The sequence below is a fragment of the Filicampus tigris genome, chromosome 18 (assembly GCF_054856515.1).
Source record: "Filicampus tigris isolate MCC_2025a chromosome 18, RoL_Ftig_1.0, whole genome shotgun sequence".
In the NCBI taxonomy this organism is placed as follows: domain Eukaryota; kingdom Metazoa; phylum Chordata; class Actinopteri; order Syngnathiformes; family Syngnathidae; genus Filicampus; species Filicampus tigris.
This window is the reverse complement of record NC_141234.1, coordinates 1,656,932-1,683,655: the sequence shown is the minus strand read 5'-3', so window position 1 is coordinate 1,683,655 and position 26,724 is coordinate 1,656,932. Positions and strand designations below refer to the sequence as shown.

General features: G+C 45.4%; 3 protein-coding genes across 4 annotated transcripts; 2 read left to right on the top strand and 1 right to left on the bottom strand.

Annotated features, from left to right (window-relative positions):
• The first annotated feature begins 137 nt into the window (after nucleotides 1-137).
• pip4p2 (phosphatidylinositol-4,5-bisphosphate 4-phosphatase 2) lies at nucleotides 138-8,067 on the top strand. Of its 2 annotated transcripts, XM_086014350.1 has the most exons (10): nucleotides 138-365; nucleotides 1,086-1,515; nucleotides 2,160-2,357; nucleotides 2,891-3,134; nucleotides 4,915-5,063; nucleotides 5,132-5,238; nucleotides 5,765-5,888; nucleotides 6,304-6,356; nucleotides 6,636-6,726; nucleotides 6,844-8,067. In XM_086014350.1, exons 2-10 carry the CDS (start codon nucleotides 1,348-1,350, stop codon nucleotides 6,985-6,987), a joined length of 1,278 nt encoding a protein of 425 aa, XP_085870476.1. In that variant the 5' UTR covers nucleotides 138-365; nucleotides 1,086-1,347; the 3' UTR covers nucleotides 6,988-8,067. The 2 variants fall into 2 exon arrangements, with proteins under 2 accessions (XP_085870476.1, XP_085870477.1); XM_086014351.1 differs by lacking the exons at nucleotides 138-365; nucleotides 1,086-1,515 and having other exon boundaries at nucleotides 2,208-2,357; nucleotides 2,887-3,134.
• Nucleotides 8,068-8,495: 428 nt separating this feature from the next.
• Nucleotides 8,496-20,481, bottom strand: necab1 (N-terminal EF-hand calcium binding protein 1). The gene is made up of 13 exons (XM_086015500.1): nucleotides 18,648-20,481; nucleotides 17,539-17,563; nucleotides 16,121-16,229; nucleotides 15,433-15,458; nucleotides 15,100-15,197; nucleotides 13,861-13,997; nucleotides 11,957-12,078; nucleotides 10,985-11,061; nucleotides 10,491-10,538; nucleotides 10,245-10,357; nucleotides 9,675-9,752; nucleotides 9,335-9,426; nucleotides 8,496-8,847 (listed from the first exon to the last, which is right to left on the bottom strand). Exons 1-13 carry the CDS (start codon nucleotides 18,732-18,734, stop codon nucleotides 8,819-8,821), a joined length of 1,041 nt encoding a protein of 346 aa, XP_085871626.1. The 5' UTR covers nucleotides 18,735-20,481; the 3' UTR covers nucleotides 8,496-8,818.
• On the top strand, nucleotides 20,184-26,644 carry tmem64 (transmembrane protein 64). The gene is made up of 3 exons (XM_086015501.1): nucleotides 20,184-21,479; nucleotides 23,400-23,555; nucleotides 23,633-26,644. The coding sequence occupies exons 1-3, from the start codon at nucleotides 20,811-20,813 to the stop codon at nucleotides 23,831-23,833; spliced, it is 1,026 nt and encodes a 341-aa protein (XP_085871627.1). The 5' UTR covers nucleotides 20,184-20,810; the 3' UTR covers nucleotides 23,834-26,644.
• The last annotated feature ends 80 nt before the right edge of the window (nucleotides 26,645-26,724 follow it).

The following is a 26,724-nucleotide window of genomic DNA, read 5'->3' as shown; positions in this document are numbered from 1 at the left end:
TTAGATTTTTCTTTTATTGCCACTTACTGAACATCCCACCCGCAGTATGTTCTGTGATGAGCACAGCTGATGTTTAATAATAAACTCCAGGTTACAGATCAGTGGTAGTGCGATGGGACGAGCCCAAAGTCACAACACCAGCCACAAAAAAAGTGCAACATATTCCTCCGCTGATCGACCTCTTGCTGTGCTCGCAGTCACTGGTGGATGAGCTTGTGGAGTCTGAGCTGCATGTGGATGAGATTCTCCTCCAGGGTGGACAAGCTCCTCTCCAGGGAGGCCAGGTGCTCGCGGGCGGACGCCCACTCCCTCGCATGGGCCAGGTGGTCCTTCATGCTACACATGGTGTGGACCACAAATGAGAGGTAACACAAAATAGGGGATTGGAGTTGCAGGAGCAGAAACGAGCCAAATGTTCATGTAAAAAGCAAGCAAGTTCTGGGGTCCAGCAATAGCCATTAAATGCCACCAGATGGCAGTGTGGCCTTTTTGTAATTCACGGGGTGTGTAGCTTTACCTGGCTTTAAAAACAATCGGTGTAAAACTCATTCACAGTCCATTTGTAGGATTCCATACGGACACTTTCGATGAGGCTTTCGAGACCCCTCCAAGATTTTAGTTAGCTATGATTGCCTGCCAGTGACTGTAACCCTTTCTATGCATCCACACTGACCTTTTATGATTTGATCACTTTCTATGAATCTTAGTGGCTTGAGAATTTATCACAAAATAAATGTAAACAAATAAACACGAACATTCTTTTTAAAACTACAAAAATGATTGAATAAATAAAACAACGGGTGATTTAAAAAAGACCAAATTACTGCCAAATGTTATGAGATTCAAACTGAAGTGACAACAAGTGTGCGGGTTTAGAAACTGCAATGTTAAGAATTTTCCATTTTGTTGTAAGGAGCTTTACACGGCCATTTTGATAAAGTAAACGACAAAACAGCCAGTCTGGAAGAAAGAAGCACCCACAAAAACTACCTCTGCAAAATTTTGTAGCTCGGAGGAACTACGTTTAAAAAGAATCACCTGGTGAGGAGTCTCGAATCCTTGCCGTCTTTCCTCTTCTCCTCCAGGGAGACGAAGACCTCCGCCATGGTGTCCAGGGCCTCGGCCACGCTGCGGTGGTCCGAGAGCACCCCCTGCACCTCGTCGCTGGCCTGCCGCTGGTAGGAGAGCCCCCCGTCCTCCACGCCGCAGGAGGAGGTCACGGCCTCCAGGGCGGCCCGGTTTTGCAGCGCCAGAAGGCGGGAGCGGGCCAGCTCCTCGGGCCCGACTACGTTCTCCCAACACGTTCCCGGCGTGGGCGACGGCAACCGGAAGCGATGCGTGCAGTTCATGGACCCGGGGGGGCTCGCTCCTGCTGCTCTTGTTGTTTCAGGGGGGCTGTCGGCGAGGAAGCGGTACACGGGGGAGAAACCGGAACCCCAGTCATCGGTCCAGTTGTCATCGTCTACAGAGACGTCTTCGTGGGGGGAGCATGCACAGAAGCCCAGCAGGAACCAGGTCCAACTCCACATTAATACACACGACATCTCCAAACTCTGAAACACACACTTTAATCATTTTAAATCGTTTCTTATAGATAGTGGGTCAATTTTAAAGCAGTTTTGATAGAGTTACAAAGCGGTTCATACACATATTGTAGACGCACTGAAAAAAATGCTATGAAAACCTGCGATTGGCTGGCAACCAAATGAGGGTGTCCCCCGCCTACTGCCTGAAAACAGCTGGGATAGGCTCCAGCACCCGCCGCGACCTTTGTCAGGATAAGCGGAATGGATAATGGATGGATGGCTGTTATGAAAACAAAACCCCAAAAAAGAGATGATGGAAATCTATTTTTAAAAGGCTATACAAAATTACGTACACATATTAATTCTCACAACCTCACAGGAAGTATCATAAAAAGCACACCCAAAACATACTTCATATGTCATAATAAACATTGTTGTATCATTTCCCCACCTAAGCAGATAAAAGAATGAAAACTAAAATGGTTCCCCAGCCCTGCTTCAAAGTACATGGAGCAAACCTGGTAATTAGGACTGGAAAAACTGAGAAACACCCTGTCTTGTATATTCAATGCTGCTACATCATCACAATGGCTTGCCTTACTATCGTAACTAAATGTCCACCCTTGGTTGCAGTTTACCTTCCAGAGAGAGCTCGAGCAAGTGAACGACGATGTGCGAGCGAGTCCTGCCGCACTCGTCCGCTCCGGCTGCCTGAAGTCATCGGAAAGAATGAGTGCTGATCTGCAACGTGCGCTCACTCCTTGCTGGCCGCCACCAGCACCACCCAGAAAACTTCAACTAATCGAGAGCAGACTGAACACACTAACACAAGTAAGTCCCGGATGTTTTCTGGATGGAAAAGGAGACCAAGACATGATTTTTCTCATAACACCTTTACAAGGCCTTTTCACAAGCTCCAAAACAACACTGGGCATTTGTCCAACACCATTTGAAAACTTTTGTGTCCTGAATAACACATGTGTTTATGAAGCCCCAAGCCAGAAACTTGACTTAAGCACTTTGGAATGGGAAGTGAGTGCAACACACATTTTGTCACAATCCTTTAAATCAGTGGACGAATACATACTGGAAACTTCATTAGGAATGAAACATACATAGAACATTAAGGAGAAACAAATATATATAAATATATGTATATAAATATAAATAAAATACTATATATGTATAAAAAACCTTTGAAAGTTTTGAAAATAAAAACAACCTTCATGGCGTACTATTAAAAGAAATTGGCATAGCTGTGTTTCAGTGACATCTATCGGTAGCGCCTTGTAACTGCAGCCATCGTTTGGCTGCCTGTCTGCGCATGCGCCTCACTTCCGCCCCTCCCCCTGTCGGGCAGGCAGTCCGCGCCGTGCCGTGACGTCACCTCAACCCCGCCGTTGCTGCTGGCTGTTGTCGGCCGGACCTCCGGAGAAAACCGCCGAGCCACCGAGCAAGCCGCCGCCGGGCACGGGCTCGCTTCCTCCGGCCTTGCACCGACGATGGCCTCCGACGGCACGGACGAGCGCTCGCCGCTGCTGTCCACTCCTAACTCGGAGAGCGTCACCCCCAACGCGCCGCCCTACCTGCACGATCCCAGCCCCCGAGGTAAACTGCGTGGACGGGTGGAACTGAGAGGCCAGCTTGCAGCAAGCAAGGGCGCCCGTGGGCGGGGGGGGGGTGGGTCTGTGAGAAGTGGAGCAGTGGGTTAGGGACCAGAAGCCTGCCACAAGAAATGCTACATCACCACTCAGGCGAGGCCTGACAACATGATGTGTTTTGTTGTTGGATGTCTGTCAAGTCCGTTTGGCGTCGTCATGAAAATGCAGACCCCTCATTAAGTAGAATATTCAAACGCGTTTCACCATTTTTGTTTTGATTGGATGTACGGTTGTCACTCCTCATATCGCAGTTCCCTTTTCCTGATGTCACTGTATCGCCGATCGTTAAATCGTACATATCGTTAGCCTAATAGCGTAGTTATGTCTGAATACTTTTGGAAAACTAACCCCCTCAAAACGAAAATAATCCAGTTGCCTTGATTCAACCTTCGCACATTACCATGGCCTGGGTGACTGAATCTACACCACAGGTGTCACAACCTCGGGCCCGGGGGCCCAGCTCCGGCCCGCGCATCAACTTCCATGATTGGTGCTAACATCCAACAAAATTTCATTTTGTGAATTTATTTGTTATGGAGTCGTTTGAAGTGCCCATTGCATGTTTTTTTTTTCTTTCCTGAAAATTCCGCAAAGATGTCGGCCACGCATTTTGCATCCTTTGGCCAGTGGGGCAACTAATATTGAGCCCTGTGAAGTCTGCCAAGCAACATACGCATCTGATCAGGAAAAGGCGCTCATTTTTTCATCTATCTTGCTAGGCTGTTGTTGTTCGAGTTTTGTCGACGAATCCCAAACCATTGTAGTTATTTGTGCGTTTATTGACGTATCTTTGGATGCGCATATTTATTGCTGCTGGTAATGTCGTGCAACAAAAGACGATGCGCTTGCGGTCTTCTCGTGTTACTGCTTGCATCCCCTCGAGAGGGGAAAGCTATCGCGCCAAGATGGAGTCGCACGCTTGCACGAGCGTGCCCGGCGGCGGGCGCAAAGAGCCCGACCGGTCAGGCGTAATAGTGTACGTTCGTGTCGCTATTGTATGCAGGAAAAACGATTGAAACTACTCAGCACGGTTTGAGTCCTGCTTACTGTAAGTGATGAGGTTTGCGTTTTTTTGGGATGTTTGCGTTTTGTCGTGCTGGGATGGAATTTGTTAAGAAAACTGCTCTACTTGACTTTTTTCTTTACTTTTATTCTCTACACTTGGAAACAGATCCTGTAAAAACAAACAAAAAAAACGAAGTAACTTGTCTTTTTATAGTTATTATTATTCAATTGAGTATTTTTGTCAGTTCCTTCACAAGGTTAACAAAACTGAGAACCAGCAGGGTTTGGACTTTTTTTTTTTTTTTGAGCACAGGAGTTGAATCAATACTTGTGCTTCTACCAGAGTGTTTTTTTTTTTTTAAAAACACACAAGCGCTCACTGTCCCGCAACTGCAATCAGTTCAAAGCACAAAATGTGATTCTGTTTGTGAAGTATTACTTGTGTGGTGTGCAAAAAGGGGGTCGTTTGTTGCGCCGCCAACGGGGCTAGCGGTCACATGACGAGCGGTCACGGGCGTCATGTGTTGGGCAGGAATCAAGGCCCGTCTGGCGCTCTTTTCATCTCACTTCTGGCATTTTTTTATTGCAATTTAATACTTGGTTTTATTTCATATTCCATTTTTTTTAACAAGCCGATTCAAATATGTAATTGTAAGAAATGAAGGATGCCATTCAAATGTCGTTGTGATGTAAACTAACAATTGTTCCCTCCCCCCCGAAAGCGGAACTGCCTCCGCCGTACACGGCAATCGCCAGCCCGGACGCGGGCGGCGTTCCCGTCATCAACTGCCGCGTGTGCCAGTCGCTCATCCACCTGGACGGCAAGCTGCACCAGCACGTGGTCAAGTGCACGCTCTGCAACGAGGCCACCGTACGTCGCCGTCGTAGTCGCGTCGCTCGCCGCCGTCATCAGTCATGTCTCTTTTGTTGCGCTCGCAGCCCATCAAGAACCCGCCCACGGGGAAAAAGTACGTGAGGTGCCCCTGCAACTGCCTGCTCATCTGCAAAGACACTTCCAGGAGGATAGGATGCCCGCGACCCAACTGGTAGGCAACATCAATCGGCACTTAATCGAGCCTTCTATTGATTCAAAAACTTTGAATCGATTAATCCATGCAGGATTAATCGATTCAAAGTTTTTGATTCTGTCAGTGTACCTCTCTGGAAAAAAAAAAAGAGCAGTCCAAAATGATCCGATACTTTGATTTTGCTATTCTATAAGTATATATCTTTTCAAATGAACATTTTTGTTTGATTCTATAAAGTACTAACGACATACTATCTAACCCAATTCCAAGTACAAATATTCGAATTTAAATGGTCAAAATATCAATAAATGTTTAGTACAAATTAAATGACTTTATTTGAGTTTAAATTCAACTAGTAGCGAATGCTCATCCCTAGTAAACAAAATTACATTTAAATGGAAGTTGATTTAATTCAACGTGCTCAATGTAGTTTTTAAAAACACTCACTAAACAAACTTGTTATTAATAATGAAATACTTTTTTTTTTTTTTTTTCATAAAAAAAAATGTATTTGTTCATTTTTGGGTGCCTTGTTGTCCAACAGCAGACGCATCATCAACCTGAGCCCGGTGATGGTGATCCCCGAGGAGCAGCCGGCCCAGCCGGCCCTCCCCGTGCAGCCCGAGGGCATGCGGGTGGTCTGCGGCCACTGCGGCAACACTTTCCTGGTACCTCCGCGCCGGCGCTACCTCGCAAACCTTTCACACAACTGTAGACAAATCTATGGGATAAAAAACACGTTGAAAAGATTTCAAACTTAGCGTAGTTTCCCAACTATAAGCCGATACTTTTTCCCTAGGTTTTGAACCATGGGCCTTATATAAATGTGCAGCTATTCTGTGGATTTTTCTTCCACCGCTAGGGGCGCTCTAACCGGAATTACAATCCAATACAATTGCCATTCACAGGATGCGACTGCAGGTGGAGGGGTTCACCAGGCGAGGGCGCTATGCACTAGGTTAAGCACTAGGCATTGCATTGGGTGCTACGCGCAAGTAGAGCAATACGAAAACATGCTAGGATGCTCGATTGTGTCGTGTTGTGTTATCTTAACGTGCAGTGCGCGCGTGTGTGTTGTTTCAGTGGATGGAGGTGCGCTTCAACACGTTAGCCAAGTGTCCCCACTGCAAAAAGATGTAAGTACACAAGCGCACGTTGTTGGAACGATCAACTTGACACTTGCAGCTAATATGTGAAGAAAAATCTGCGAGGGTGAGGAATCAGGTGATGCCCGAGCCCCCCTTCAGCCCCCCCGCCCATTCCTCTTTAACCTGCTGCTTGAGCGGTCTCACATGAGAGGCATGTGAGAGCTGAGAAGAAAGTGAAGCGTACCCTGAAGCCTGGCCATGTGACCGAGAGAACTTTTGAGCCGCCTTTGCATCGCGCTGATTTACTTTTTCTGCATTACTTTGCAGCTCGTCTGTGGGCAGCGCGCTCCCAAGGCGGCGCTGTTGCGCTTACATCACCGTGGGGATGATCTGCATCTTCATCGGCGTGGGATTGACAGTAAGTGTTGCCGTACATGTGGTGTGACTTTAAATTTGCTCTTATTAGCGTTTTTTTTTTGTGTGTGTTGTGTTTACCTAATTGTCCCTGATATTTATCTGTTGTCATTTCCAACAGGTGGGCACTCGGGAATTTGCCCGTCGCTACAACGCCACGTACGTGTCGTGGGCGCTGGCCTACCTGGTGGGCGTCATCTGTCTGGTGCGGGCGTGCTACTGGGGCGCCATCAAGGTCAGCTACCCGGAGAACAGCTTCGCTTAGGAGGCCCCGCCCCCTGAGCCGGCTGACCTTTTCGCCTTTTTGTCTCCATCCGCTGATACAACATGCCATCTTTTTTTTTTTTTTTTTTTTTTTTTTTCTTCTTCCTCCCCGTGAATGACCAAACGGAGACGAGCTGCGAAGAATAACATTTCACTAGATGCACTACAGGTTTTTATGTTTTTGGTTTTTTTTAAAATGTGAATTTTAGGTCATTTTGCTGCTAGTTATTGACCTGCTGAAGGAAGCTGCGTGGCCATGCACTGTAACGCTGGGGTGTCCGAACAATTACAACTATGCCGCCACGTTGGGCAATATCGCCCTCTGTGGTCGCTGGGAATGAACATCTAATTATAATTAACTTAAAATATTTTTTTTCAGGCCAATTTTTGATATTTGGCCCAAAAAGTATATAACTGATTAATCAGAGGATTAATTAAAAAAATATATCATGACTAAAATAACTTTCTTTGGTCCCTCCACACTTCTGACAGCAACAAAGAAATGATTACAGGCAGAACATCTGTTTGACAACACTATATTCTTGGAAACGCACGTCGTCGGCCATTTTGTTTTGAAGTGGACTCCTGCTAATGCTAATGTAACCACTAAGCTGTACACGGACGTTATAGCGTGTCTTGTGTCTGCTTTGAGACTCCCACATATGTGCCAACGTTTGCCCTGCAGTATTACTAGAGTGTCTCGCCAACAAGTTCGGTAGTTATTTTATGATCATTTGTTTGCTTTTAAGGTAAAACAGCAATAATTTAAGTTATTATTTTGACCTCCCACTGTCTGCATGTCAACCGGTTTACGTTGCGTCCATGACAAGAACCCGCCTCCTGCCTGCGAACGTTTTTCAAAGAATGTAACCCTAAAGTAATCCTAGAGTAATCTAATCCTAGAGTAATCTTAAAGTAGGGCTCAGCATCCCGTGGCGCATCCAGCCCAGTAGGTGGCGTATTCGTTTGAATGTGACATGGTGAGCGAAACAATGTGAAAGGATGACTCTTTGTACATATTGTGGAAGGCAAAGGTTGGTTCTTTTTCAATGTGATTATCAATAAAAGGACAAAAACGGTCTTCGGTTGGCGTTTTGTTATTTCATAACAGCTACAGCTGTAACAACGCACGTCACATTACAACAGCAAAGTACCAATAATATAACAAGTGAAAGCAATAAATTAAAACACAAAATACTATATACTATAGACACCGGAAAACAGCAGAAAACCATAAGTCTCGCGTTCATAGTGTCATTTTCTGTCTAATAGTTAAGTATTTTGTGTCCAATGTTTTTTTTTCCTATTTTAAATCTGGTATTCATATATTTTGTTCTGCTATTACTGCATGTTTGTCCTATATTGTATTTTTTCCCCCCCATTCATTTAAAGGTAAAATACGTGTCGCCGAGATGATGAGAATTTACTTGCAGTACCACTAGTCGCCGCCGTGTGGAGACAAATGCATCATTTCAAGAAGTTGGAAGGTAAAAGAAAACAAACACGATCTTACACAATTATATATTTTATTTCACGTGTTTTAAGCTTTAGCAACGTTAAATATGCACAAAAGACACAGTCGTGTGTTGGAATAATGTATTTTCTATATAATCGTGTACTGCTGCTACAATCTCTGAAACTCAAGCGCAACAATGACGTCACGCCTAACCCCGGAACGTCGGGGGTCATAGTTTTTCTTTTTTTTTTTTTAAGTGCGTCATCAAAAGTATTTTATACTTAGTGTTTTATCCAAAGAACAAACTAAATTATGTTAAGGATTATGACGTCATAAATGTGCGTGTGTGTGTGCAACAATTGTGAGTGACGGCTCCTCAGTTGTTGTTGAGGACCCACCAGGAAGCTGAAACAGACAGAAGTGTCAATAGAAAGTAGCAATGAAATAATAAAAATACATTACTTTATGAAACAAAGATATACAATGCAAAAGGAAGAATCAATATTGGAAATGAATAAAAATGCCATTAAGTACATAAAATGTTATGCAATTAAATACATATACATTTAATGTTTTAAATTTTAATTTAACAAATAATTTAAATAGCTTGTGAAACATGCAATTTGTTCTTAGAATGAAAATAAATGCTAAAAATACAAAAAAAGAATGCAAAAAAATACATTTGGTATATTAAAATATTGATGATAATTGCAATTTTGATACAAATTGACATTCAACATCTTTGAATACGGCACATTGGTACTATAAAATATTTGAAAATTCCAAACAAAAATTGGACAAAAACGTTAGATTTGAAAAAAAAAAAAAAGTGATACAACATTTGAAATGACAATTGCATGAAGTGACGTGATGATAGAGTATGAGGTGGTACCCGGCAGCAGCATGGTGGTGACGGTCTCGGGGGTCTCCAGGAAGTCCACGTTGGCCCTCTGGAAGGTCTTGCTGGAGTTGCTCTGCAAGTGGCTACACAACACGTACAAAATATAACCAAGAAACACATTCATTTGACTTGCGCGACCTTCAGTCGCTCTGCCACTAGATGGCAGCAGCGAGCTTCACATCTGACCACCACCCCACAAGTTAAAGGCATTTCCATTCGCTTCAATCATTGAACGTTGATTTGAAAATTTGAGTTTAGAGCGCGGTCGCGGCGGGAATTCAACTGGCAAGTCCAACGTATCACTCGAGGAGGGCGAGGCGAACACACTTACTTCTTCCACACGTTGTTGTGCTCCCAGAATTCGTAGAGGATGAAGCGCGACTCGTTAGCCAGCCGCTGAAGCGCCACGCTGCGCAAACAACAGAGCGCGTGCCTTGTCGTCATCATCATCATCATGAATCAGCGTCACGCATGTTACGTCACAGCCCCAAAATGTGTAAACAGCCTGACGTCCGTCAGGGCCGTCTCAAGCCTGAACACGTTGCGCTGGCAGCGTCTCGTGTGTTAAATGTCAGCGGACGCTTGAGGCCGCTGCCTCTTGTCCAAACTCAAAGTGACAGCACACACACAGAGAGAAAGAGAGAGGCGATGTTGGGTGAAAAGCGTGCAAACACGCTAATAGTTGTTGCGCCTCACTCATCATGAGCACTGCCACGCATTTGTGTGCATTTCACTCGCACGTTGATTTATGATTCGTCTTGAGACTACGAAACAAAGTAGGGGAGCTGTTCATTCAGCCATCAATCAATCCATCCATCCATCCATTCAGCCATCAACCTTCCCATCCACTCATCCATGCACGTGTCCTTCCTCTCGTGGGCCAATGTGAGCGTGCACTGACTGTAGACATCCGGTCTGAGTGCTGGCGGAGTCCATGTAGTGTCTGAGCGCCACACGAAACTCCTCCAGCTCGTCCTCCAGCACGGACAGCTGCCTCTGCACGATCAGGATGTGCTGTCCGCACACGCCGCCAAGACAAGGTGTCAGGGGAAAAAGTGCCGTCGCCATGACAACCACACATCATCATCATCATCATCACCACCACTTGGGGAGATGACACGAGGAGGAAGATGTGGCAAGAACGCACCAGCTTGCTCTCTGGGACGTCGTCTTCGACGGGTTCCAGGCGGATCTCCTGCGGGCAAGGACGCAGACGAGTGATGGCGTGCGCTGATGCTAATGCGCTTAACGCGATTATTACAAACCATAAGCGCCATCGATCGACAAGTCCATGAGGGAAATCGAATGATATCGCATGGTAACAAACACTCATTGTAACTTTTATCGACATATTTGTATATATCTTGTATGAATGTGTCAAACGTTATTTGGATTTCTGCTGTTTTTGGAGCACATTTCCAAGATTCACACTTCTGGATTTCCTGCTCAGCCTTTTTATCCAATGTAGCTATGTTTTCCATCTATTTTAAGCACGTTACGTACATGCAGCGTCCACGTGGGCGTGTGGCATTCGTTCACATTGTTCAACATGCACACGTGCCGTAATTGGGGGGTACAGACGCAGATGGGAAATTTAAAAAAAAAAAGAAAAAGTGAACAATGGCAAGAAGGTAGACGAACCTTTTGTTCCAGGCGGTCGATGAGCTTCTGCAGCCTGTTCACTTGAACTGTCCAGTGGCTCTCCTCCTCAAACGCACCTGGTAGAAAAAAACGGGAAAATGAGACGGGATGAAAAGATTCTCCTTCAGAAACCTTTTATTTATTTACTTTTTGCTGCTAGTTTCTCTTTCAGATGGGCTCAATCTTTGGTAGCTGCCTGTGAGCATCTCTTCTGGATTTGGTAGCCACCTGCTAGCACCTGTTCGAGTTGGGCTCCAGTTCTGCTAGCTTCCTGCTTGCAATTCTTCTAGAAAGAGTCCAACTTTTTCCGGATCACTTCCCGCTAAGGTAATCGCCTGCCAGTACCTCTTCTCAGTCAGGTCCAGCTCCTGAAGCCACTTCTGAATCCAGTAGTCTCCCACGACCGCGTTGTCCAGACTGCGTAGCCACTAGCTTGTATCTTTTCTAGATTGGCTTGCCACCCATCAGCAAATCTCCTCAATTGGGTCAATCCCTGGTGGACTGCCTGCGAGTACTTCTTCTAGATGGGGTTCAGGTCTAGCAGCAGCTTCCTTGTACCTCTTCTGGATCAAGTTGCTGCCTGCTAGCGTCCCCTCTAGATCGAGTAACCGCCGGGTCCTAGCATCTCTTTCCAATCAGGTCCAGTTCTAGGAGCCGCCTACGAGTTTCTCCTCTAGATGGCGCTCAGGTCTGGTAGCAGCTTCTTTGCACGTTCAGGTAGTTGTCTGCTTACAGACAGGTAGCCCCCATGCTAGCATCTGTTCTAGATACCAAATGTTGAGTAACCATCTGTAGTTTCTCCACTTCTGAATCGGGTAGGTGCCTGCTGGCTACGGACAAGCTTCAGTGCCTAACTGCTAGCATCTCTCCTGGATCAGGTCCAGTTCGTATCTACTACTAAAAGTATCTTTGTGTAAAGTACAGGTACAGTATCTCATATTGTACCCGGAGAAGTGGCAAGCTTGGCCTTACCCGAGTTGACAAGACTCATGATGGGATTGTTGGGGGACAGGCTGTTGTTCCTCTGGAGTCTCCGGTTGGAGCGACGACCCGACCACTGGATGGACAAAACCTCGGGTTTAGCTGGACCGTGCCTGTAGGATCAAACCGCGTTTTTCGTGACAAATATTTGCCTCCGCGCGAGCTCCTAGTTTCTTAACATAACACAGTCAAAGCGGCGTTGTGATGAATTCATTAGCCGGTCGACAAGCGAGTCTCGGCGGCGCTCAAGTGTGGGCGGAGGTGCTAATGGCCCCGTTTGTCCGCCCACGCCGTCTTATTCCGGGCGACAAGCTTTAATTGCTCCAAGTGACACTCAGAACCCCCTCAGACTTAAATTAAAAAAAAAAAAAAAAAAAAGAAGCTAAGCGCAACAAGAGGCTTTGCATGTTGTATTTTCACACGTCTCAAAGTGACCACGGAAAGCAATTTCGAGCCACTCCGGGTCCTCTCACAAGTACGCCGCCGGCGGGTTCGGATTTGCCGAGGGGGAATTTTTGCCGGTTTCAAGAAGAGGGAGACCAAATGCTGGAGGAAGAAGCGACGCAGCTCTGGGCGCCGGGGACCCTCACACTGACATGAGAGCGAAAACCGAGAGGAGATGTGATGAGTGACGGCGAGAAAAGGACGAGGGCATTGTGAAGGCAATGCCAACCCAGCACACACAAATGACGCTGCCTTCGGCCATTTATCAGGCGTGCAAACAAAAGTAACTCAAGTGCAAACAGAAACGGGGGAACCATTTTACTCACTTGAAACATTTTGGGTCACTGCAGTGGGAAAATATTTGATATTATCAAGTATTCGCTAACTGAAGTGTGAACTCTCTCGCGTAACCTATGTGGCAACCCTGCTTGGTAACTGAAGTGAGGAATCAATTTAGTTCATTCAAGCAGGAACCAGATTAGGCAACTTAAAGTGGAAGTCAACGCAAACATATTTTTTTCAAGAATATGTTCCCAGCAGGCCCACTCGTTGAAACACGGCATTCTGATCAATACTGCGTTTGTAGAATAAGTGTTAATCCACTCGTCGTTAGCCATCTCTGGGGGCGGCCATTTTCTCTTCTGTCGACTGAAAATGACATCACAACTGCTCACGACGACCAATCACGGCTGACCTGTTTTCTGAATCTGAGCTAGTGGGCTTGCATAGGACGTATTCTTGGAAAAAAAAAAATGTTTGCGTTGACTTCCTCTTTAAGTGGCAACCATGTTGGTATTTTTGGTAATTCAAGTGAAAACCATATTGTTCGTTGAACCTTTCTTGGTCAGCAAATTGGGAACCATTCATGGTAAAGTGGGAACTATCTTTATCAATTCAAATAGCTGATTTTTTTTTTCTCTTGAAACAGAACCATATTTGGTAACCTAAAAGAGAACCATACGTGATAATTGAGGTGGGAACCATAAATGACGACCCAAGCGGTAACCATCTTAATGAGAACCATTCGTGTGACCTAAAACGAGAACCGTATTTGGCAGTTTAAGCGGGAACCAAGGTGGGAACGACAATAGTAACAATTGCTAACCCTAATTTCAATTTAAGTCACAAACTAATTTAGTACTGTCGCTCTAACTCAACTAACTCAATTCTTTTTCCAGAAAACGTAGTCGGAAAATATTGGGTAAGAAATGTTTTGAATATTTGCTGTGGTTTTGTTGCGTCTAAATCTAGATTTAAAGGCTGGGTTATCAATAATCCCCCTGACGAGACGAGCTGGGATGCCGCCGGCCGCCATGGCAACAGTTTTATCGACGCGTGTCGCACTGCCGCGCGCTGACCTTCATCTTTTACTTCTCTGCGGTTCAAAAGGAGCTCAAACATTCTGCCCGCGGGAGGTGGCACTTGGACAAACCAGACGGTCACTTTCTCACTTTTCCCGGCGCGTCTGCTCGGCCGTGGTCTCCATGGCGCATTCCAGCGAGCTCTGCAGCGAGTGCAGCTGATTGGTCGTCTCCTTCAGCAGGAAGCGGGTCACAAACTGCTCCAGGTGGGTGGACTCCTGATAATCCTGTCAATCGCAAGGAGAAGAAAAAAAAAAAAAAACAATTGCAAAACAATAATAAGCGCGCGGGAGGACGGGGCGCTCGACACGCCGACTCGCAGTCACTCAAGGTCTAATTAAAGTCGGGCCCGCAGGGTCGGAAATCCATTAAGTTTCATCCGCGTGCGGGTGCCAAGATGAAATCAACGGAGCGCAGTTGTTGTTCGGATGAGCTCCTTTGCGTCAATCTGCGGACAATTTGGGAACCCTTTGTGGCAACTGAAGCGGCAAACAATATTTGGCGTACGAAAAGAATCATTTGGAAATGATTGGTAACCGAGGTGGGAACTATATTTGGTGACCAAAATGGGAACGACATCTGGTAGCCAAAGTGTGGACCACATTCGGTAAACTACGGGGGAACCGCTTGTGGTAACTGGAGCGGGAACCACATTTTGCAACCCATCTGGGACAACGTTTGGTAACCTAAAAGGGAGCCATTGTTGTTAGCTAAGTATTTGGTAACCTGTGTGGGAACTATGAAGTCAGTGGGAACCATATTTGGGAACTCAAGGTGCCTACTATTGATCAGGCCTGTGTTACTTTTTCTCAGAGAGTCGGCAAGTGCGGGTGTGCACACGTGTGAATAACGTCGGCATGTTTACACGCGCCTGCGTTCGTGCGAGACACGTTGGCTCTTTCGATCTCGTTCCAGCACCCACGCACTCGTTTGCGAATACATGAGCCACAAATTAAAAAAAAAACACTCGGCACAAATGCAGCGGGGCGCGTTTGAATACGCGCACGCACATAAACATGAACTCGCATCACTGCGTAACAATCACATATGGGAGCCTCATTCAAAATATCGTTTCTCCTTCCAGCTACTAAAAATGTTTCCGGCTTGGATGAACTGAAATGCTCCTCCACATCGATGACCAAATATGCTTCCAATTTCTGTCACCAAATACTAAAAATCAAATAGTTTCCCAATTTAGTTGCCAAATGGGGTTCCCACTTTGGTTCGCAAAAATGGTCCCCCCACGTCATGAACAAATATGGTTCATAGACGCCTTCTCAAAACTAGCATTTGTGGCAGCCCTATTTGTTGTATTTGAAGGTCTCTCGCCTTCTTGGTCTTGTCCATGGCCTTCAATATGGACATGTTGAGGTCCTCCAGGGCAGCCAGAACATTCTTGTATTCCCCGAGGTGCTGCGAGAAGTACTCTTCAAAGAAAACGACACAAAAAAAAAAAGTGAGGCTGTTGACATCCACAAAGGTGACACGGTGATTGCAGGTGCTGGTGCTGGAAATAGCATCGGTAGCGCAGCCCGCGGCGGGCGCCTCGGCCGCGCGCCAAGCGAGGAGCGTGTCCTTGCAGCCACGCGCGACGTCAAGACGCGTTTGCACGTGATACAAAAAAAAAAGAAAGAAAAAGATACAAAAATCAAGTTCACTTACCACAGAGTTCATCTGTGTCCACGTTGCTGGAGTGTAAACACACACAGTGATGTCATCAAAATCAATCAGAGCAGCACACGTACAATTCTTAGAAAAGCTCCAGTTAAAAAAAAAAAAAAAAAAATGTACAGGCCGGCCCCTCTCTCCCGCAAATAGCGTGAGTTGACTGTCGCAATCGATGATGAAATCAAATAAATTCATAAATATTTTTAAAAGGTGAAACAAACAAAATCAACCACGACATAAAATGCAGGTTTTTATAAGGTTTACAACTTGCTAGTTTCATTAGCCTAACAATGGCGTTTCCCATTATATGTTAGCATTACGCTAACGTGATTTCAGAAGACTTTCAGCGTCTCTAAAAGTCCATGTACCCCTCCATAAACCCAAATGATCTGATCTGACTTTTTTTTTTAAAGAATAGCACGCCCCCCATTAGCGGAAATCCCAAATTGCAGAAAGGAAGCGGCGTGCAAACAAGCACACGCCCACGCACCAAATCTCCCTTCTTTGGCCGAGGCAATGATCATTTCCGGAGGGATTCATTTTGCGCACCGACGCCTCTGAATATTTCATGTGGCTTGGCTTACTTGTGATTGAAAGATTGAGTTCAAGCTTTTTGACGGAGCCCTGCGCGTCGCTCAAAGGTGCGTTGGGATTAGCAAAAGACGACATGACGGCGACTCACTCCGTGTGGTGGCTGTCGATGGCGTGGAAGAGCTCCTTCAGTTCCTCTGGCGTCAGGACGCCGTCCGAGAAGTAGGCCCTGAACTCGTCGAAGGACAGCTTGCCATCGTCTGGGGGCGACGGAGAGCCACATCATAAAAACTGAGTGTGAAATTACGCATGAATATGCATGGAGACAGTCACAACTCCTTAGTCAGATGCAATAATATTACTCGGTCTTCGCAGACGATCAAGAATATACGCCTGGGAGTTCAAATATCCATTGCTTAAAGGGCAACCGCCACATGGATGCTAATCACTAGCGTGTCAATGGCATCTTGCATTGTTTGTTAGCATTAGGCTAAACTGACTTTCTTATGACATTTCATGATTTTGCAATTGAATTCGTGCTCTGTATGAAATACGCAAATTGCATATTGTTAGCCGAATAGCATAATTGCTTATGTCGTTGTGACCTTTGGGTTATAAAACCAATAAAAAAAAATATCAATGTGCTTGCTAAAAACGTGTTGTTGTTTTTTTCCTGTGCGTCTGCATACATTCACAAAGGTTAAATCGAAGCAACCGGACTCTTCCTGTCTGCTCAATTTGTAGATTTGTTTTTTCTCGTTTTCATTAAGAAATGACAGCCAATTATGCTGTTAGGCTAACGATGTAACAAAGGAAGAAAAACAGCTCCATGTGTCGCATATGGTGAACTGATTTACATACACGATTTTGCACCCAATGTCGCATTTGAACTGGTGCTCTGTCTTAAATATAAAAGTGAAACCAAGTGCTTGTATTATTCTACCTTGTTCATCACACAAGATTGTTTGCAAAAAAAAAAAAAAAAAAAATCAGCAGTCCTTTAGACACCTCGGAAGGCAACAATTAACACGCAGAGTCCGAAGGGACGTGCAACGACTTCTGATTTTAGAACGCGAGTGTGAAGGATAAAAAAACAACCCCGAGCTGCTCCAGCAGCAGCTTTCCGCTTCGACGCGACAAAAGGAAGACGCTCCGTGTGCCGCCGCTGACCTTCCCCGGGGGTCGCGGTCCAAAGTTGGCGCCAGCCCAAGGCCCTTTACAAAAAATAATGTTTGTATAGTTTGATTTGAAAATGATTATATATATTTTTTTAGCATTACAGTTCCGATGTGACTTCTTTTAAGTGACATATTTAAACAAATTATGTTTATGTATCTTCCAGTTATCCAATAGAAGTCCACGTGTAGTGTAAGTAATTTCTAGTGCGTCGTATTTTTTTTGTTTGCCAGTGTTTCTTAATGAAAAGCTCCGACGGCGATGGGTCTGGTCACTTTGCTGTCTCCATGGAAACCGGCCATCAGCGGAGAATCACCATCTGAATATCGCCCAGACTATCTTGTTCTCGTCATAATCAGGAAGAAGACAAGACGAGTGGGAAGACGTGCTTACCGTTTTTGTCTGCTCGCCGCAAAATCTGTAAGACAGAAAACGCAGGTGACAAATCATCAAAGTTGCGTGTGTGTGACTGTGTGTGTGACTGTGTGTGTGTGCGCGCGCGCGTGTGATCGTTGTCACGGTCAAAGCGCTGGGTTGTTCAATTATTGATGTGCATGTCCCACATTGGACATAAAAGTGGGTTGACCACGCTGCCTTTGAACGCATCAATCGGGAAAATGACATCACCCGCTTCACTCACTCATCGGCGCAACATGCGCCCGGACCCCCGCAAACGCGTTACTATTACTACTAGCAACAATGTTTAGCTAGCCTATACGTTGGTTCTGTCGTGGTTCACGTAAATATTTTTCCTGCAGTTGGTGTGAGATCAATTCCAAATGGGCCTCATTCCTGACTGCCAATCAGTCGAAGTTGAGCTTCGGTATTGACAAAAAAAAGATAAGACATTAGGCGGAGTGTTGGTCGTGTAGTGGTTCACGTAGCCGACTTTCCATGCAGTTGCCGTGAGACTGATTCCAACTCAGCACGCCCATTTTCGATCCTCCTGTGACTTGACTGGGGATTGGTCTCCAACTTGTCGTCAGAGTTTGTAAAACACACAGCAAGTTTGGTGGGCTACTGGGGTCGTGTAGTGGTTCACATAGCTGACTTACATGCGGCTGGCTTGGGATCAATCTATCGTGATAACGCGCGCAAAAAAACTCTCAAGGACCCATGTCAGAAATTAAACAGGAAGTCGGCCATTTTGCTTTAAATTCAAATTGGCCATTTTAGGTAAATTTCGTGAATTTGACAAACTCCTACTCGCCAATTTGAATGAGACCCAGTCAGAAACATACACACGCACACACACACCCACACACACACACACGCACAGGTTTAAGGAGCGACTATCATAAGGTCCGCCTACTAAATCTTCATTTCTATATTTATTGAATGTAATATTGGTGTCATCTGCAGGAAATCAAAGGATAGAAAATTCAAGCCAACCATAACCTAAAACTAATTTTTTTTTTTACATGTTTTTTATTCTTATTTGTTTTATGGGTTGTCTACAAGGCAAATTACTTCTAACAATAAAAAAGAATGTTTCTACTTACATCAATGAAAATGGACATTCCCTTTTTCAGCTCAATCTGGATGCCAGGCTCCTCGCACACAGGTGGCACTTCCTCTGAACAATCCATCGTCAAAAATATCGAATATTGTTTTTTTTCCCCCGTCTTATCAACTGCGCAGGAATGTGATTGACTGAATGAAGCTGCGCTCCGCTTCTCGTTTTCTGTCGGCGATCACAAGCAGCCACTCTGCAAGTCGTCAAACTCCTGGAAATACTCCCACACCACTTCCCTTTTGAATAAAAGCTATCGTTTTAGCTCAGAAAATTGAACTGTTTCGATGCTGCTGTGGCCAATTTAACAAGATTATTTGGAATATTTGGAAATAAAGCACCTGGCAATTCTTTAGCTGTATGGTTTCGAGTGAAAACGTCCCATTTGAAACAGCACCAGTGAAAGGCACTTTTATTTTGACAGCAACTCATGCTAAAATCCGGTTATGTCAGGTTCAATTGACGCAAAAGCGTGAGTAAAATTTCTAAACTCCAAATGTTGACTAATTTAATTCTTTTGACACATCTTTTAGACATTTTTTTTCGAAAATTTAATGTCTCTTGCCGAAAAAAGCCTCAATGCGCTGTTGTATGCTATTTTTTGCTCTCTTGCTATGGCATTCACATATGAGTTCCTAGCTTGTCCATTATTGATATTATCATGATATTCACTCCTTTTATTTCATATTTTAAATATATATTTTTCTCTAAATGCCGTGTATTACGATTAATATCCGCATTTTTCCTATGGTGGCTGACAGTGCTCCGTATTACCAATATCGGAATTTCTTTTCGAAAAATACCTTCTTTAAAGTAACAAAAACCACAGGTGAACTCATAAATACCTCCCCAAATTAATTATAAGCGATTGCGCAATGGGGGTAGGTGATAAACTGTGAAATAGCGCTATCTCGTAGACGCCTGCGATAGTACACAAACTTTCCTCATTCATTCATTTTCTGTAACACAAATCATGATTAGGTTCGCAACAAAACCAAATGCAACCTATTGTAAAAACTACGAACCAAAAATAAATATATATTCTCTTGGGAGATGATTAAAATCTAATTGTTTAGTATTTTTTTTCCGTGTACATAGGTCAGAGTACACACCAGCGTGTATAATAATTAATCGGCGATAGCACACGGAATGGCAAAGCTGCAATGTAGTACCTAGATAACATAAGAGTAAATATAAAGAGTTATGTAATACAATTATATGTATTAGTGTGTTCAAGAGGCCATGAGCATTTCACCGATGTGCTCAATATGCATTTCGGGCTAGGTGTGAGATTAAGGCTACGCGTCAATTAGTTTAAATAAACAAACAATTATACTAATATAAAGTGTGTAATCTGTGACGGTATGCGCGTTACGTAAATAATACCCGCGCGTTACTTTTGCTTCTGTGGAAGGCAGCAAGGTTGAAAGGTAACGAGAACACCACGAAAACAAATCGTCCCTCGTGGCCAAGTCTCGCGATGTCAGACGGGAGCGCTGTGATTGGTCCGTCAGGCCCCGAGAAGAGGCGGCTTTGTGGTCACGTGCGCGGCAGTTGCTACTCGCTTGGCATCTGGGACACTAAACAGCTGCGCTTGGAGCAACGACAACAAGTAGAAGAAGACCAAGCAGCGGCAAATGACGCGCTCATGTTGTTGACAGGAAGACAAACAAAGGATAAAGCGCATGTTTTGTAATCTTCGGGGGGCCATTTTGACGGAATGGCTTTGATACGGTGGCGGGGGGACTTTAGCCCCGCGGCGAGCCAGCGACTAGCTAGCCGTGCAGTGATTTAACGCCATTAAGCTGGACAGGGTGAGTTTTCACCAACACGTTTCCCAATATCCCCCCCCCCCCCCCCCCCTCCCTCACTTCTTCCTTGATTCCTGCCGTCCGGTGACCGTGCCATGATCCCGCGAAAATGTACGGGTCATGGTACCAGGAGACGTGATGACGTCACGTTCACCACCCCTCAGCACCTGAGCTAAAAGTATATTTTTCAACAGAAGGACAATTCATGTTTCTCGTTGGCCGCAAATGATGTCTGCGAATTCCAGTTTGTGTCCAGTATGAACGAAAAAGAAGGCAGCTGGTGAAAGCTGACAGGTGGAGTCCCGGCTGGCCGCCGCCCACTTCCGTTTGGAGGGCCAACAATGTCACTGTCGGGGTCCCCCCTTGGCGCGCAGCTGCTCGCCAAACTCGCCAAGCACGCCGCCGGCAGGGCACACATGCAGCTCAACCGATGGTTGCACAGGAGCGGCGCAGGTGACGAGTGCGACAAGAACGAACTGCTGGCGTGCGGCGGGGACGCGGACGGCGACCCCGAGGCGGCGGGCGAGCTCGGCGCCGAGCCCCGGCACCCGTGCTTGGTCACCCCCTTCTGCCTGAAGAGCGCCCTCCTGGCGTGCATCCTCACCGGCCTGTGCTTCTCCTCGGTGGCGCTGGTCCGCCAGCACCTGAAGGACCTTCTGCTGTGGGTGGAGGGCCTGGACAGCCTGGTGGGGGCGCTGCTCTTCGTGGTGGGCTTCATCGGCGTCTCCTTCCCGTGCGGCTGGGGCTACATCGTGCTCAATGTGGCGGCCGGCTACCTCTACGGCTTCGTGCTGGGCATGGGGCTGGTCATGGTGGGCGTGCTGATCGGCACCTTCGTGGCGCACCTGGCGTGCAAGCGGCTGCTGACGGACTGGGTGCTGCGCAAGGTGGGCGGCAGTGAGCGGCTGAGCGCCGTCGTCCGCGTGGTGGAGGGGGACAGCGGACTCAAAGTCGTGGCCTTAGCGAGACTCACCCCCATCCCCTTTGGACTCCAAAATGCAGTTTTCTCCGTGAGTAGCCCGAGGCAGCTTTTATTTATATCGTGCATTTCTCACACAAGGTAGTTCAACGGGCTTCCCGTAGTCACAAAACAACAGTTGAAAGCAAACCGCAACCTACAGAGGAAAAGGATTTAAGCCATTTCAAAGCACAAAGTAGAGAAATAAAAAGCAGTTTACATAATCAAAGCAAAGTAGGGAAATAAAAAGTAGTTTACATAATCAAGGCAAAGTAGGGAAATAAAAAGTAGTTTACATAAATGACTAAAAGCAGTTAGGCTAGGGACGGGCAATAAATCGGAAAAAAGATTTAGGTCACAGTTTTTGTTTTGATTAAAGAGACCATTTTAGAGGTACAAATGCTGATCAAATAATCTGATCTCTATTTTGACTTCAGCGACGGCTCAACGATCAATCCTTTATCAGCGAGCGTTTGCTCATCGAATCTCCTGACAATATAACAACCTAACTATTGCAACATTGCGACTTGAGTGTCATATCGTTGCTGACTCTGGTATCACTTCTCCGGCTTTGACGCGCAGCCCCGCTCCTGACCTTGATTACTGCACGCTCACTGATGCCTTCCAGTCGAGAACGCCGAAAGCCAACGCTTTTGTTTCCTTTGATGTGTCAGTAAACGGGAAATAGTGCAAATCTTTTCGCGGGGGTTGGGGGGGGGGGTGGCTGAAGAATCCGAATGTAGCCAGAAGCCTCCAGGACAGGACTGCTGCCGTCAACGCTGTCTCCGATTTCAGCGCAATGTACCAGCGGCACACTTATGCTGTCGACTTGTCTTTCATTTGCCCTTTTTTTTTTTTTTTTTTTTTTTTTTTTTTCAAGGCTGACTCGTGTAAATAAGCAACGACTCAAGTTCAGATAGTAGCCACTCAAGACAGACTTTGCTAGCCGTTTTAGAGTTCTTTACTTTGGATATATTCGTCGGTGGGCGTCAACGGTTGGATTGCGGTGAACAAATATAAACGGCCACGACAGCGAAAGAGTCCGGTCGCTCGGTCGCTCGGTCACGTGCATTCACGTCATTCGCGTGGAAAAACAAGGAAGACTTGTTTGTCCGCTCGCTCCGGCAGCGCATGACATGCCTGTAATAGTCCACGTGCTGGTTGGCAGATGGTTTACATTCCGCCTGGAGGGGTTCTGTTTGTCGCCGTAACTTTGATCACCGCCGGTGAGTTGTAGCTCCGGGTTCAAAGGTTGGCCCCAGCGCATTCCAGCTGAGGTAGCAGTAAAAAAAAAAATCTAATCAAATAAAATTCTACACAATAGGCCAATCAAAAGAGAAAGTCTGAAGAAATCATAATGGAAATCAACTATTTAGCTCCAAGAAGCCCTTTTTTTTTTTGGATGAATTTCAGTGTTGTGCTTTGACTGACTTCCATTGCGCAATTCGACCAAGTGAGCCTCAGAAATCCTCGACTGATTGAAGTGGGAAGGGGAAAAAAAAAAAAAAAAAAGAGATAACTGCTGATGAACCGGCATCAAAAATGAGAGCATTCGTCTCTCGCACGTCAGCTTTTGTTGTCTAAACGTTTGAGAATGAGCCGTTTGCTCTGGTGGGAGTTTGAAAACCTAAAAAAAAAAAAAAAAAAAAGAAGCGCGAGGAATGGCTGGCACGCATCGGCGCGCGTGACCATGTGAGAATAAATGCGCTTTGGCACATCGGGCCGTCTCGGAGCAATCGCGTGGCGCCTGCTCGCTGCTATCAGCCACGGTCGAGTCCAAGGTCACGCGCACGCGCGCGCGCGCCATCACTTCATCAAGCCCCCCCCCCCCCCCCTTTCACTCTCGGCTGGAGTTCAAGTCGGATACGAGCCGGGTTTTAGCCGACGTGTCATCAGAGAGCCGGACGCTGGCTTTTTCCACGTTGGTCCATTTTGTAAAGCGAGAGCGTTTGGGCGATGTCGCCCTTTGCAGATCACAGACGTGTCCTTGCCAAACTACCTGGTGGCGTCGTCGGTGGGCCTGCTGCCCACCCAGCTGCTCAACTCCTACCTGGGCAGCACGTTGCGCACCATGGAGGACGCCATCGCCGAGCAGAGCGTCAGCGGCTACTTTGTCTTCGGTCTGCAGGTGGGCCTCCATTTTTTTTTGTTTTTTTTTTTGAAGTACAAGTGCTGAGTGCGAACTTTGACTTTCTTTCTTTTCAGATTGTGATCAGCATCGGCCTGATGTTCTACGTGGTGCACCGCGCTCAGGTGGAGCTCAACGCCGCCATCGCCGCCTGCCAGATGGAGTTCCGATCCTCGCACGCCAACGGTTTGCCGCCGCCGCCGTCGTCGTCGTCCGCCAACCACGTCGGGTTCACGTACTGCGGCAAACGCGCGGCGGCCAGCGTCAACGTGGTGTGAGCCTGCTTGGATGCCGCCAAACGCGGACCAACGGCGTTGGACCTTGCACCTGCAGGTAGAGAGAGTTGTTGTTTTTTTTTTTGTTTGTTTTTTTTCGGGGGGGGTGGGGGCGACTTAACAATGAAGGGACCTCAAGAGATGTCAATGAAATAACTTTGAATGTCAACGATTTTTATTTTTAGTGTCAAAATGAATGGCCACCTATGCACCTTTTTTTCCTACGACGTCGGGTTCGATGTGTGTCGTCAGCCGAAAAACGAAGCGTGATAACAATAATAAGAATATATGACAAAATCAATAACGACAAGGGCATTTTTCATATTTTGTGACTTTGTAGTCGCGTGCTTTTGAGTTAAGTGTCTTACTTTTGGGACGGCGACTCGCTCCGATCGGTTGAGACGGAAAACTCAGGAATGTCGGAAGTGTGCAAAGAGAAACCTTTCCCGTCATTTATTAACGTATAAAAAAAAAACGTTGATTCATTTTAACGTCCACAATGTGATTCCTTTCCTTTTTTAAGGAGGGCGTTCAGTTCATTCCAGAATGTTGCTCGGAATGTCGGAAACGAAGCTCAATAACACTATGAAGAGGAGATTTTTCTTTTTTTTTCTTTTTAGTTTTTTTACGTGCCATCATTTGCTTGTTTACATATTTTCTCAATAGTACTGAAAACTACGAAGGAGTTTTAGGGACCATCATAAGATCGTGAGAATAAAGTCAAAGTACGTAGTAGTGATTAGAAGAACAAAGTCTTAACTTTGCGGAAAAAAAGTCTTACTTTTATGAGAAAGGAAAGTAGTAATGTCATGACTAAAAATGTACATTTAGGTGAGACGACTCAGCGCAAAGTCGTGGCTGTGTGAGAAAACGTGCAGACGCAGATTCACAACGACCAAAAGTCGTTTTACAAGAATAAAATTGTACAATCTTTGCAGTATTGTGAGAATAAAATCGTACACTATGGTTAAAAAAATAAAATAAAAATTGTAATATCGTGAACGCATAATAGTTGCCGTACGAGAAAGTTTACTGGCTTAGCTGATATTGTCACAATGTTCATTTACAAAGACAAAAGTTGTGCTATGACAAGAATTAAGTAGAAAAGTGTCGAGGGAAAATGTTGCAATTTTGAGAATAAAAGTTGAAGGGGGGAAAAAAAAAAGGCATCATAAACTGTTTGAAGAGACCGTTTTAAGGACCTCGCTCAGGGGCCGGCAACCTTTTACACACTCAGAACTACACTAACCCGTGCTTATTAAAATTCAACGGAGACTTGCCTCCGCATTCCGCATTGTGTCACACACGCATCCGGAACACACACACACACACATACACATGTCGCGATCAAGAGCAGCCGTGAGATCCTGCTTTAGTGGAGTATTTGCTGTTGTCACCGCTTTAAATTGGCTAGAATTGCATACAAATTACACACGAGGTAGGGAGGGACTATTCGAATCGATTGGTGGAAAACGTCAAAGTGCTGTCAAACGTCTCTGAAGGAGGCGAATGCTAATCACCCAAATTGCGCAAGGTCTGAAGAAAGAGGTGGAAAAAGAAATGGGACTCAAGAAGACAAATAACGTGTATTTATAATTTATATTTACATTTATAATTTACTTTCCCAAGCCACGCACAGCCGCAGGTTGCCGACCCCTGGTCTAGTATGAATTCAACGGGATAAAAGTGGTCATTTGGGAGGATTAAATGGTGGGAAAAAGTCATCATAGTCGTCGATTTAGTGGAGAAACATCTGCGCTAGTGCGAGCGAATGAAACGTAAAGCTGGTCATTCGTAAAATCGTACTTTTACTTGTACGTTCACAAATCCAAAAAATCATGAAATTGCGGATTTCGGAAACGCAGGTAGGAGGAAAAAAATGGTCAAACAAAATGTCGAAAATTTTGTGCGACTTTGATCTCAAGGTCACAATGAGTTCTCTGATATTCGTTTTCCCCTTTTCACTCTGGAAAAACTGCGAGTAACTTTGCGTTGACCTCAATAGCCTCACTTCTTTGTATATTTTCTTTGATTTCATTTTGTGGTACTTTCCTGACAACAAGCTGACAATCAACACGGGCACTAAAAAAAATAATAAACAATGAATGTGCAAATAAGCTTTTTTTTTTTTTTTTATTGATATTTTGACATGATCGCAAAGTGTTGTGGAAGACACACAAGGGCTCCTCCATGAGACATCCCTCTTTTTATTGTTGTGCTTTTATTTATTTGATGTCTCGCCGGTTGGCCGCCTGTCTTGACGTGAGCAATAATATTTGCATAGCCTCATGCAAAAAAACAAAACGTACGGCATTGATTTCATCGAGCGAATTGGGCAGGGTGTCCACATTTTTGTTCCAGCGTTTGCCTTGTTTGCGTCGCGCTGCCTCATGAATCTTGATGAGCTGTGTGATGATGTCACAACCCCTTGTGATTGGCATGCACACCAAAAAAAATAAATAAATAAATAACATATGTGTTTAGGATATTTTAATTGACAAGTGCAGAGTATTTGATTTTTGGTAGTATTCATTGATGGAAAAAAAAAAAAAAGGACTTTTGGAAGGAGGGGAGTTGGGACTGTCAGAAATTTGTGTTAGTTATGCAACAAGTGACTCGAAGGGAAGATGACGCTTCCCCGGTCGGTATTAAGTGCATTACTGTACACACATGCTGTATTTTCGTATACACACACAATTTGACAGTGCATAAATAAACAGCACGTAGATACATACGCCGATATTTATGCACAGTGTGACGCTTTGTTCAGTGTTATTTATGAGACAGATGAGATTAAAATGGCTTTTAGAACAACCTGCTTGACTTGTTTTTTTTCCTCGCGTGCATTCCACAATATAGTTTTCTGCCCTGTGGGTGCAGCAGTGCAAGATGGA

Coding starts and splice junctions, on each gene's coding strand:
- necab1 (XM_086015500.1), bottom strand. CDS start 18,734: ATGGATTGTTCAGAGGAAGTGCCACCTGTGTGCGAGGAGCCTGGCATC. Junction 16,230..17,538: donor GCGGCGAGCAGACAAAAACG/GTAAGCACGTCT, acceptor CGTCGCCCCCAG/ACGATGGCAAGCTGTCCTTC. Junction 15,459..16,120: donor ATCGACAGCCACCACACGGA/GTGAGTCGCCGT, acceptor TTTACACTCCAG/CAACGTGGACACAGATGAAC.
- tmem64 (XM_086015501.1), top strand. CDS start 20,811: ATGTCACTGTCGGGGTCCCCCCTTGGCGCGCAGCTGCTCGCCAAACTC. Junction 21,480..23,399: donor TCCAAAATGCAGTTTTCTCC/GTGAGTAGCCCG, acceptor CGCCCTTTGCAG/ATCACAGACGTGTCCTTGCC. Junction 23,556..23,632: donor ACTTTGTCTTCGGTCTGCAG/GTGGGCCTCCAT, acceptor CTTTCTTTTCAG/ATTGTGATCAGCATCGGCCT.
- pip4p2 (XM_086014350.1), top strand. CDS start 1,348: ATGGACCCGGGGGGGCTCGCTCCTGCTGCTCTTGTTGTTTCAGGGGGG. Junction 5,239..5,764: donor GGATGCCCGCGACCCAACTG/GTAGGCAACATC, acceptor GTTGTCCAACAG/CAGACGCATCATCAACCTGA. Junction 6,357..6,635: donor TGTCCCCACTGCAAAAAGAT/GTAAGTACACAA, acceptor ATTACTTTGCAG/CTCGTCTGTGGGCAGCGCGC.